The following is a 13,656-nucleotide window of genomic DNA, read 5'->3' as shown; positions in this document are numbered from 1 at the left end:
GTGGTGAGAAGGACAAGCCTTGTGGTTGTCATTATCAAAACCAATTGCGTTTGATCTGTGAGATCTTTTACGACAACATTCGTATTAGCTATACTAGGGCCCTATGATTTCCGCAATGTGGAAAACGCAAACAGAATTGCGAGATCCAGTCATTAAAATGGAATTTACTGTATAACGTAAAAATGTTATGGAATTTACCTAATTTTGAAAGGATAAATCAAAAGTAGGTCAGTACATTTGAATCAAAACGCAATATGACTAGCGTCTGTGAATATTAAGCTGCAAAAATACTATTTAAATATGAATCCTGCATGTTCTGTCTCTGTGTGAATGAATGGTGCAGATGCGCTGTTTTGTTTACTACAATTTAAGCCTCTGTCGCCTCAATATACAAGTACATGAACACATAATCTCTAGAACTCCTCTTAAAGTCACTTTCACAGTTTCTTGTGAGAAAAACTATCGTTATATCATACAAGGTCTTCACAGCAACCCGTCAAAATAAAAGTTTGGTTTAACTTAAAGAAACTGTAACAAGTAATATTACTTAATGCAATGATAGTATTACTACTACTACAAAAAATATTATTATTAAAACATTATTTAAGGAATATGTATAAGAAAAATTATTTACCAGTTTACTTTGCAGAAACACAGTATTCCTGGACTATAAGTAGTAAATAAAATAATAAAAATATCTATTTTTAATCAATTAATTGATTATTACAATTTAATGAAAGCATTAAAATGGAATCCAGACAATTAATGGAAAATTACATTTGAGAAAAAAGAAAGAAAGAAAAAGCCTTAAAATTGTCATTTTTGTTAAACATTTAATAAACAGCTGATTTAATTGTGGAAGTTTCGTGATTTCTATTAATTAGACATGCTTTTTATTTAATAAAATTTAATTTAACCATTAAGACAGGAAAAAATTAAACAGAATTTGGGAAAAAATAATAACTAAAAAAATAATAATTTCCTAGGGTCCTACTATACGTAGGGGTCGCGTTAACTAGACACAAACAAAACAAACTAATTGCGAGAAACAAACTAAAAAAAATTAAGGTTTCTTCTCAAAATCAACACCAAAGTCGCCAGTGATTGGCTTTTTTTCTAAATTAAACATACAACTTTACAGACGTTTGCTTAGGTCTCCAGTGTAATAATAATACCTATATGACCAAAATCTTTAAATTAATTACAATTATTAATACCAGGATTTTTGGTACCATAGAAACTGTATACAATCCAATACAGTTATTTTTGTTGTAAATCCAGCTTCCAAAATGTTCATATGTGACCCTGGACCACAAAACCAGTCTTAAGTATGGGTCAAAATTATTGATTTTTCTTTTATGCCAAAAATCATTAGGATATTAAGTATAGATCATGTTCCATGAAGATAATTAGTAAATTTCCTACCGTAAATATATTAAAACTTAATTTTTGAATAGTAATATGCATTGCTAAGAACTTCATCTGAACAACTTTAAAGGTGATTTTCTCAATATATCGATTGTTTTTGCACTCTCAGATTCCAGATATTCAAATAGTTGTATTTCAGCCAAATATTGTCCTATCCTAACAAACCATACATCAAATGAAAGCTCATTTATTCATGTATAAATCTCAAAAAATTGACCCTTATGACTGGTTTTGTGGTCCAGGGTCATATATATATATATATATTTCATGACCTTGGCTAAGAGTGGATAAGCCATGTCTATAGATGAACAGTTGCACACTCCATACTAAAAGCCCAAGTCGCAGCAACAGTAACCTACAGGTCACACTGTGACATAGTGTTGCATGACGTGTCAAAACAAAATTATTTCATTATAATTAACAATTGTGACCGAACAGCTGCCTCCCCTTTATTATTATCGCACCCCAGCCTTTAAATCGCCACCCTTTATCATGTTCCTGACAGAAGTGGGTGTGTGAAGGAGGACAGGCACAGTAACATCCAGAACTGGTGGCAAGTGATGAGGCACACCTGAAATAAATGTAGCTTTGTCACCACAGCTATTAAATGCAGAGCACACCTCTCCTCGAGAGACTGGTCAGTTTTCCTCATGTATGCACACTGGTGTCCTCACAAGTCCAGGAGGAAAGCGAGGAAGGACTGGGAGCATACAAAGCTGCCGTCAGGCTCCCTTTACCTGGGCTGAACTCCCTCGACAGTCGACACCACCTGCCATCGTGTCTTCATTGACAGGACACCAGCTCCCCGGTTCATTTTGGACACTTTACTCCCCACTTTTGAGACTTTTTTTTTGGTAAGTTTTATTTATGTTAAGTACAGCCTGCTGCCACACCCACTGTGTCTGCCATTGCTCCTCCCACTTTACAAAGCCAACTACTGCAGTACAAACACACACAGGTAAAACACAGACAATCCAATCAAAGCCAGCAATTAACTTATCAAGTGTACGTAAACATACAAAGTGAACAGATCAGTCCAAGTAAGAAACAATTGGCATAAACATATGAGCGAAGACAGAAGAGCAACTACTAATGGTAAAGGTTGGCAACGCAGAGAGAACCGCTCCCCATTTCTCACTGTGTAGAAATGCAGAACAAATTGAGAGAGTGAGAGAAAGAAACTAGAACTAGAGTTTCCGGTGAAAAATCCTTTCGTTTTAACAATGTTAGAAATGATGGACTGATGGTAGTACGACTCTCTGCTGACCTTACCGGCGACCATTAACAGGGAAATTGGCCATTAATAATATCCCCGTGAGAGTTCATTAAGTTTACATTCCACCACAGTACTGAGAGATGAAAAAGCTTTGTTATAAATCAGGTTACTAATTAATTACAACAGACATCTGCATTCCTGTCTTAGATAATGAAGTTGTACGCATTAATGACAATTGTTTTTACAGCTTACTAAAACAGCAGAAGGTAAGGGCTACTTCTGCTACTAAAGTTCAACTTTCAAAGATAGGATGATGGTTTTGCACTATGCTATACACTAACTACTAACACATTCAATATCATGTAGACTTCAAGTACTAGTGTTCTTAAATGAGTAGTTCACTTCCAGAACAAAAATCTACAAATAATGTACCCACCCATTGTCATCCAAGATGTAACTGACTTTGTTCTTTAGTTGTAAAGAAATTGTTTTTTGATGAAAACATTTCAGAAATTATCTCGACTTCTAGGGTGTTTGCAAGTTTGAAGTCTGAAATTGCCGTTTCAATGCGGCTTCAAAGGGCTCTAAACGATCCCAGCCGAGGAATAAGGGTCTTATCTAGCATTTTATCAGCCATTTAAAAAAAAAAATGTATATACTTTTTAATCTCAAATGCTCGTCTTGTCGAGTTCTGCCATGCGCATGCATACTCTGTGTAATCCGAGTCAATACAATTTTAGGGTAGGTTGAAAAACTGCCATCTAATTTTCTCCACCAACTTCAAAATCGTCCTACATCGCTGTTTTAACTTTATTTGTAAGGCTGCTTTATCTTCTTTGCTCGTTTACTTTGTAAACACTGGGTTGTTACTTCTGCAGTGATGTAGTATGGTTTTTAAAGTTGGAGGAGAAAATGAGACGGGAGTTTTTTGACATACCCTAACTGTATCGACCAGGAATACACAGAGTACACATGTACATCACAGAGCTAGACAAGACAAGCATTTGAGGTTAAAACGTATAGAATTTTTTTTTTGTTTTAAAAATGACTGATCATTTTGCTAAATAAGACCCTTATTTCTCAGCTGGGATCGTTTAGAGCCCTTTAAAGCTCCATTTAAACTGCATTTTGGACATTCAAACTCACGGCCACCATTGAAGTCCACTATATGGAGAAAATTCCTGAAATGTTGTCTTCAAAAAACAATTTCTTGAGGCATGAACATCTTTGATGAGTACATTATCTGTAATTTTTTGTTCTGAAAGTGAACTACTCCTTTAACATCCTCACAGCCAAATGTCAGTCCGGTTGTCTGGAGCTCTGCTCACTATGCTGGAAATGAACATTTGGCACATGCTGCTTAAAAGACCTAAAGCGGTAAGACTTCTGTCTGATTACATCAGAAACATAAATAAAAGCCCATTTGTTTTGTCTCTCCAGTCCACCTTTAAACTGTCAGAATGATGACACGAGAAAGTCTACAATCACTGACAAAGACCCCAGTGTGACCCCAGGTTCATAAACAACCTCCACCCCTAATAACTCACTTGTCCCATTCCAGATATGTCCACTCAATGTCAGCAAGCAGCCTGGATTCAGGTTTGATGCGAAAACTACCCAAAACTCAAGCTCAAGAGTTTCTGAAAGCTTCAGGTTGCATGTTGTTTAGTCAAGGCTTTAGTCGTTTAGGATTCTGCAGGGTGTGGTGTACAGATACGGATGATAAAATATAGGAGTGGAAGGAAATGGCACTTGCTGAGGGTGATATTAGCAACGGAGTTTGCGGCCCTGCCTAGCATTTGAAAGGGAGTGCCATGTAGCCTCTCCCACAAACAATTCGCCAGCTACCCACCCTGGGCCTCATCGACCTACTAGGTTACGGTCTGCGAAGACCTACCCAATAAACTGAATTGCATTGGAGTGCACAACTGTGAAATACCTGGCAACCGTCAGCGAGCCCCTAACTTCCTTTTCACAACTGCCTCCTGCCGTATCAGATTGCGCAGGTGAAATAGACAACAGATCTTAACGGCAGCTCCAAGGTACTTTTTCCCCAAACTGGCAGCAGCTGCTTTCGTCTTTTCCCCCAGTGGATCTTTCTACAGATTTTTGACCAGTGGCAAAGCTGTTCTATAATAAACACAGAGTTGACTCTCTATGAAGCGCCCGTCTGAGTAAAAGCACATTAGACACAGAGAAGGCTGTGTGCGTGTGTGAAGAGGATGAAAATAAAAGGGTGTGGAGCACATCTTTGTGCCTAAATTTTCCCGTTAGCTCCAGAGTGAGAGCATGTTGGGCATGTATGGTTGTTTGTGGATGCGAGCATGTGTGAAACCCTGCAGGTACGCGGTGTTCCGTGTGTGTCTTACGGCTTTAGGAGTGTATAGTAAGGGAGTGGGAGTGTTGTGAGGGGGTGGGGTGGTGTGTCAGTGTGTGTGTGTTCAGGCAGAGGGGTGTGGGGAGGCTACATCACAGTCGTTCCCACTCCCGCCAGAGCCTCGTTGCCATGACTACAGCAGAACGGAAGCCTCCCTCGATATATCCTATTAGGGCCTTGGCGAGACTTAGAAGGAAAGATTGAAGGACAGAAAAGGAAAGGTACAAAAAGATACCCCAACAAAGTGATGGGGAAAGACGAGTAATATTAATACATAAAATATTATGTTATGACTCCTTATGGGAACTTCAGGCTGTAAGATACCATCCGGCAGAGGGAATTGCCTGTTAATGATCACATTCTTCATGTCGTCTTGTATATTTAGTAATGGAAAAAAATTCTATTTCCAAGTTCCAATTGATACTGATTAGTGGAGCTGTCTTCAAAGAAATTATTTTGCTCTTTGCTGGTTTTAGATGCATATGGGTTGCATATCTGCTGCATGTTGAACGCAAAAAAGGAAGTCCTTTTCAAAAACAAACTTCAGTTTGATTGGCTGACTTGGTTTGATTTGGCTACATTTCCAGAAGTTGGGGTGCGTGGGTTTGTATCGGTCTGTGAGGAAAGTTTATAAGTTACAGAATTTGTTAGTTTGCAAGGTTTATGGCAGAAAGTAAACATCACACAAAATTTATTTTAGAACGCATTTGATTGGATGAAACAAATGTGTAGTACAACATTTGTCATCAAGATTTTTTCCTAGAAGAAATCAAAATTTTCAATGCATGTCAGCAAAGGATGTCTAAAAGCAGATATGGACTGAAAACACAAAATTCTATTTTATTCTATTTGTCCCTATAAAAATCAACATTTCGTGATTTTTTTTGGGGCTTTTAGTATGAATATATTATGAAGCGTTAAAGTTTTCTGTAAGCAAGTGTGCTCCAAAACAATGACAAAATTTACATTTAGAAGATATAAGCATTCAAAACTTACAGCCTATAACTTCCACCAATATGGATCAACGATTTTGATGGCATCACCCTGCACCCTGCGCTTCTCATCAAACATTCTGTCCACTCAAATGCTCTCTAAAATCCGACACATCACGCCTCCTACACTATTAAGAGATGCTGAAGCTGCGGCTGAAATCGGTCACTTGTTCACAGAATTTGTATTTTCTGTATGGTAAATGGTAGGGCTGGGTATTGTGACCAATTTGGCAATTCGATTCGATTCTTATTTTTATGGTTTCGATTCGATTCGATTTCGATTTCGATTCGATATCGATTAGCTATCAATATTTCATTTAAAATGTTAGTTTTGCAGACATGGGATCCATATTTTGATATAAATGCTGGTAACTGAAACTCTCCTACTTAAGTTTATTACTGAAATACACATCTACATTAATAATAGGGTGCACACAGTTGTTTATTTTAAACAACTTTTATTTTGAATGAACACTTTAACAAGAAATCATAAATATGTGCATCCATTGTACACCATGTAAACAAACTGCAAAATGCACATTACTGTAAAAAAAAATAAAAAGACTGTAAATGTGCAACAGTGAAATCTATTAAGAACTTCAAACATGTTTAAGAAATAAAACATTTTTCTAAATTCAAAACAGGCCCATCATAAAGCCCTTGTCTGCGTATACAAAACATTCTAACTGTCCATAAAACTAACAGTTCTTAACTACAGCCTAATCATTTTTGATCACCAGATTTTTCTGCAAAAAAAGCAGCTGATCAACATGTTCTGATCTGATCTAAGGCAGCTCCTTTGCGCTGTGATTAGATCACCAGCGGTTGAGAAAACTCTGAGCAGGAACACTAGTGACACCTTCAGGACGAGAGGTGAATATTCATATCCTCTTACGTGAAGCATGCGCATTAAGAATCGATTCGGGGATTTCCCGAATCGATATCGTTGCGTTAAACTGAAGATCGATTAAAATCGGAGAATCGATATTTTTTACCCAGCCCTGGTAAATGGTATGTAGTGCACTATATAGGCGATAAGGAATGATTCATACTAGAGGTCGACCGATATATCGTCCGGCCGATATATCGCGCCGATATTTGCCATTTTTTAATATATCGGCATCGGCCGATATCCGTGTTTAGTAGCGCCGATTTAAAGTCAGGCACGTCTGCGGGCAGCCCCGTGTTATTGGTGCGGTATATCACTGTGAAGGACCCCAAGCCAAAACTTTTGTAAGATTCAATAACATTTCTGAGAGATCAAGGTAGGGATTAAATTCTGATATTTCAAAGTCCCATGGCCATATATGTACTATATATTACTAGTAAACTATGAAGTTTTGCTTTCACTTAGTGAAAGAAAGCATAGAACCGTCGGTAACTGGCATAATGCTACAGCTGGTTAAAGGTTTGCTTACTTGCAGTTAAGTTTAAAGACTGTAGTCTAAAATGATCAGCAGCTTGTTTGCTAACATATTAGCCCCAATGTTATAAATTCTGTTTTTTTTTTCCTGTATTGGAGTCAGAGAATTTCACGCGTGGGGTGGAGAACGCTGCGGCTCTCACAAACAATGCAGCGTTGTGATTACTCCGCCCCACTCAGAGACAGCGATGCACGGAAGGAGGTTATATCCGCGGGTTGGGTCGGGTAATAAAAAATGCATTCGTATAACTTGTGGGTGGGTCGCGCGTGGATGAGATAAATCAATAATGATGTAAACATTAACTACATTTTCTAAAATCTAAACCTGAGTTATGTGGTCAGGACCGTGGCGCCAGCTTCCTTTTAAATATATTTTGATGATTGCACCTGACCGCGCCGTCCTCTACGTCACCTCAGATACTGCGAGTTTATAACTATGGTCACGTCCAGATGTAAGTAAAAGTTATTTTTTTCAGCACAGATTTGGCTTAAAAGCACGAGTGATTAAGCCTATATATCAGGGCTCTAGAGTGCGACCAATTTGGTCGCATGTGCGACCTAATTTCTCAATGGTGCGACTAAAAAAAATCAAAGGTTGCACCGGTGCGACCAGCCGTTCGAGGGGGAAAAAACGAAACTCCGTCACTCTTAAAGTCTCCCTGTTGCTCAACAACAGACACACATTAGACCCATATCGTGGTCTAAACCAATCAGAGATGAAGGACGGATCCCGCCCCCCCTCTGATTGGCAGTGGTCCAGATATTCCTGTACGTGTGTGTACGTTTGAAAATGCATGTGATGCAGTCAGGCTGTCTCTGCATTGTCAAGCGTTTACAATACCTCCTCCGCAAAAACACGGACTGGATCGCGGACTCCATTCATAAAAAAACGAATTTACTATGGCGCGGAATGCCACGTAATACGTCGATTTCTGGATTGATAAATCAAAAGTTGGTCTGTCACTTCATTCAAATCGCGATATGGACTAGTGTCTATGAAAACTGAAAGGCAAAAAGACCGTTTAAAATGAATCCTGCATGTTCCGTTTGCCTCTATGTATTAATGGTGGAGCACGCGTGACGCTCCCGCTAATTTTTGGCATTTGCATCTCACATGAACAGATAAACTCAATCTCCAAACCTACTGTGTCACTTTTACCGTTTCATTTGAGAAGGAACCAAGGGGCAACCTCCCGCTCTCTCTATTGAAACCAACACGGAAGTGTCTTAAAATGCAATTCATCGACTGGCCGCTAAAGGCTGGCTGCAAAAGAGAGTCAGTCCCATTGACTCCCCATGTTAAAATGCCCAACTTTACAGCAGAAAAAAGTATGTTTACAGCCTGGTTCAAAAAATGGTTTTGGTCTATATAGCTAGTTTTGCCCTTCATGTCAACTGTGAGGGGGATGAATTTTTTTATAACTCATCCATTTAATTTATATTAAGCCTTAAAGTTCAGCATAATTAAGGGCGTGGCCATTTGAGTGACAGGGGGATTGCCGCTGCTGTCACCACTGTCGCGCTAGGCGGGCGTGGTTTCAGCAACCAGCTCCACCCACGTCCCGCCTTTTTGCCCATTTTTGATTATCCGGGAGTGACGCGCGGTGACGCGATTCCAAGATGGCGACGGCCGAATCCCGCCCACAACAGGCTTCAAAATAGTGCTTCAGAATCCTACGGGTGACGTCACGGACACTACGTCCATATTTTTTACAGTCTATGGAAGGAACATATCATACTGTACACACAGGAAGTTCACGGCAACCTGTCAAAATAAAAGTACGGTTTAACATGAAACAGAACAATATTAGTCCTGTATTACTTTTGTACAGTATAATATAGGTGTTTATATATTCCTATTTATAAATCATATATATGTTTGCCAAAAATTAAAAAGGTTTATTTTTCATTTGATTAAAAATAAATACATGTTTATGCTTTCATTTGATTATGAGAAAAATTAAAACAAGAATTTCGAAAAATAAAAATAAAATAACAATTTTAAAGCCTTATTGTTCAAAATGTTAAAATAGAGAGTTTTGGACTTATTTTTTCACTGAAATGTTTTCGTTATTACACAAAGTAGGGTAAAGTACTGGGGAAAAAATATGCTTCAAATAAAGAACTTTATATTGACCAGATTGTTAGTTAATCATTTACAAGTCAATATTGCTTATATGGACAGGGATTAAAAAATAAATAAAATAAAAAAGTAAAAAAAAGTGAACTTGTAAAACTTAGGGTTGTGACGATGAGGAAATTTCCTAGGAACGAAGACGAGAGCATGCACTATAATTAAAAACTGAACATAGCTACAATGCGTCATATTTCATTTATCACGTGAGGGGAACGAGAGGAGTCGAATTTACAGAAAGAGAATGGCGGACGATTTAGTGTCAAAATGCTATGCAAAAGCGCCCGTTTGGCAATATTTTGGGTTCAAAGTTTTTTTTTTAGTAGTTTCGTTGTCGTCCATTCAAACAATTGACGCCGAATTGCCAATACCGGCAAAACTGTTATGAGCTGTATAAGCTATTTAAAAGCAGAACAAACGAGGAAAAGAGCTCTTTATTGCCAAACAGGCGCTTTTGCACTGCGTTTTGACACTAAATCATCCGCCATTCTCTTTCTGTAAATTCGACTCCTCGTTCTCCTCACGTAATAAAAAAAATTTAATATGACGCATTGTAGCTATGTTCAGTTTTTAATTATAGTGCATGCTCTCGTCTTAAGTAAATTTATAATTATATTTTCCATTTAATTCAAATAAATATTTAATAAAAAAAACGAATAGGCATACTTTAAAAAAAAAAAAAAATGTGGGGAGGGTGTCACGGTGGAAAAGAGATGTCACCGGTGTTGCGTCTTAAAACCGGTAACACCGTCAACACCATCTATCGTGGCAAGCCTAGTAAAACTGTGGTGTTAAATGTGATGCGGTTGAAAATTTGGGTGCACCTAACTTTTGTGCTAGTGCACCTAAGAAAAAAAGTTAGGCGCACCAGTGCAACCAGTGCAAAAAGTTAGTCTAGAGCCCTGTATATACACTGTAAGTCTGCAGCGATGTGAAGATCAGCTGTTAAAATGAACCATCCATTCATCATATCATCATGCGGTTTGCTAAATCTGAGAAAAATATAAGTGCGGGTGGGTGGCAGGCGGATTACACTATTGCCTGATTTTGCTTTATTTCATCGTGAAAAATAAGATTTTGCTCTCTTTTGTCGTCAAAAGTATTCTGAAACAAGTCACAACTGAGCCGCTGTGCATCTCCATTTAAACAGCGGTGTTTCGTTTATGAATGAACGTGCGTTTTTAAACGAATCTAGTGAAATTATTCAATTTCTCATTCATAAAGAGAGTCATTTGCTTTATTCAGGAATGAATCAGCTGCTCAAACGAATCAAATGAATGATATGATTCACTAATTAAATCAGTGTCTTGCCGCCATCTGCTGGCAGGTCCTCTCAGTTACGTGTATAAATCATTTACCCCCGGTTTCACAGACAAGGCTTAAGCCTAGTCCTAGACTAAAATGTAAGTCTGAGCTGTTTCAGCTGAAAGAAACTTGCACTGACTGATCTTAAAATATGTCAGATTTTTTGTTTTGTCTCAAGATGCACAACAGTAATGTTTTTACCTAAGGAATATTTCTAAAAACTACATAAATGTCCTAATTGAACAATGGCCTAATCCTGGTTTAACCTAAACCCTGTCTGTGAAACCGGGCCTTAAAGTTTAACATTAATCTCAGCTCTTAAACTTTTATGTAAATTATTGACAGTTTTTATATTATCTGTTTTATATATTTAATACTTGGTCAGTTTGATTTGTTTGGTTAACTTTGGTTAAATCTTTTATAATAATACTGTGCAGTGCACAAAATCAAGATGGTTCATTGTGTTCATTGTTCATGATGTAAAGTTTAGAAATTATGTGCATCCTTTTTAGATTGACATTTTAGCATGCAAATAAAGGGGAGAACTTCAAGATATCGGCCCTAAAAATCGGCCCTAAAAATCGGCAGCACATATCGGCCATCGGCTGACCCTGACCTCTAAACATCGGCATCGGCATCGGTTATAGAAAACCCCATATCGGTCGATCTCTAATTCATACAGTGTAAATATGCTTTCCATTGGGGCCAGAGAGAGAATAACACGGAGCAAAATTAATGCGGACCACAAAACATATCGGACACATTTTATTTCTACACAAATTGATATTTTATATATAAATAATACGATATGGATGAGACTGTGGCTTGTCATGCGCTGTCAAATCGGTGATATAAATGAAACGCTATTGGCTATTTAAAAAGGGAGGCGGGGCTGCTGGATATGTCCCGCCCTGTCTTCCTGTTTCAGTTGAAATTACGTCAACACATTGAATAAGCCTGCGTGTTTCAAAGCACTTCAGTGGACCTTTAAAATGTCTAAATGTTTGAATTAAAATGTCACAACTTGATCTTCTGGTAAAAAAAACAAAAAAACAAAAACAAAAAAAAAAACGTACGTACACTCTTAAAAATAAAGGTTCCTAAAGGGTGTTTTTGCAGTGATGCCATAGAAGAACCATTTTTGGCTCCCCAAAGAACCTTTCAGTGCACAGTTCTTATAAGAACCATTTTGAAGAACATTTAAAAAATATAAAGAACCTTTTCTGCATTTGAAAGATTCCATGGATGTTCAAGGTGCTTCATGGAACCATTGATGCCAATAAAGAACCTTTATTTTTAAGAGTGTATCCTGGACTTCTAGAGTCGTTTAATTTACATAAACCCCCCTTGCTTTCCTTCAATCAACTGCAAGCTCACATTCACACCTCCCTCCATCCAATCAACAACCAATGTATCAAAGAAATCCCCACCCTAGTTTTTTTTTTCTTTTTTGACAATTCACATTATATGGAAAGAAAAGATCAAGTCAACTACTATTACATGCATTTGTAGAATACATTTTGCCTGAACATTTAGATATGCCCTGGCTTCATCTAAAAAGTGAAGACCCAAGTTCACCCAGTCTAGAGGAATCCTGAGGTCCACTGACTTCATTTTCGAGACACTACAACCACACCCCTTTCCAATAACTTCAAGCTTCATACTCTCCATCCCACTACGAAGTTCAACCCCCACACACACATATGCCACATTACAAAAGCTCTCTCACCACCATACACTCCACCTCCTCTGGCTCCGACTTGATTTGTATGGATGGCATCTCCTCAACAGGCTCAGAGGTGGCTGCAGTGGATTTCTTCGGACTCGTCTGACACTGTGAAGGAGAAACAGAGAACACTTAAGAGCTAATCAGAGCGTCAAGTTGTAGTTTTACCAACAGAATCCTAACCGCCAAGCAGATTTGAGAAATCTACAATTTAAGTTCGTTCAAAATTGAATTTGAAAGAAAAGTTAGTATGAGGCCACAGAGAGAGAGAGAGAGTTAATGATCCTCACCAGACAAATGTGAGAAGAGTCAGAAGACAGTTAGTCTCTCTTAAGCTCAAGTTAGTTGGGGGAGGAGGAAACAAAAGAGATGATGAGTGGAAACCAAGTACAGGTCAATCAAATGTTGGGGGATGTTTGAAGATGGAGAGAGAATCACAGAAATTGGAAGACATCAAAGAAGAGAAAAGCAAAAAAGAGTACTAAAGATATTTTAGATATTACATCTACGGTACCTTTAGAAACTAAGGTGTACAAAACAGAAGGTTAAAGAGGAAAAAGATGGTTCTAAAGACTGACCAGCTGGAGAAAGACAAGAGGAGAGAAATAGTGAACCAGCAGGGAGGAGTAGTCAGCAATCCTGCGTCGCCTCCCTCTTTGAGCAGAGCAGAGTCACACCCAATTCTTTAAGACCGAATAGCAGGAGAGAGGCCAGTCTCATAGAGAAGAGCAGCAGTATTAGTGGAGAGAGAGAGAGAGAGAGAGAGAGGGAGAAATGTGGTAATGCTTAGGCATGGGGGTGGGAGTGGGGGTCATGTGACCCAGCTGCAGTAGATTCCACAAAGAGGTGTGGCCCCCCATAAGCTGGGGTGTGGCCGCCCTCAATGTGCCCCTCCTCCCAACCTGGCACGGACACACGGTGAACACATGCACTGTGAACAAACATATATGCATTCCTTTTGATAGCTAATGTTGTCTGAGATGGCTGGTAAACACTAGTGTTACCCAACGCTTCATACAAAACTAAATGTCAGCAGAACCAAGTGGCTTTGGTGA

General features: G+C 38.4%; 1 protein-coding gene across 1 annotated transcript in view; it reads right to left on the bottom strand.

Annotated features, from left to right (window-relative positions):
- Nucleotides 1-13,656, bottom strand: part of LOC141292527 (Krueppel-like factor 8) — a 59,216-nt gene that overhangs the window by 26,363 nt on the left and 19,197 nt on the right. Inside the window, exon 2 of the mRNA XM_073824556.1 lies at nucleotides 12,605-12,709. Coding sequence (XP_073680657.1) covers nucleotides 12,605-12,709 — 105 coding nt within the window. The remainder of the gene's footprint in view (nucleotides 1-12,604; nucleotides 12,710-13,656) is intronic.

Source organism: Garra rufa, chromosome 19 (genome assembly GCF_049309525.1).
Source record: "Garra rufa chromosome 19, GarRuf1.0, whole genome shotgun sequence".
In the NCBI taxonomy this organism is placed as follows: domain Eukaryota; kingdom Metazoa; phylum Chordata; class Actinopteri; order Cypriniformes; family Cyprinidae; genus Garra; species Garra rufa.
The sequence above is the reverse complement of the archived record's forward strand: the minus strand, read 5'-3'. Positions and strand labels throughout refer to the sequence as shown.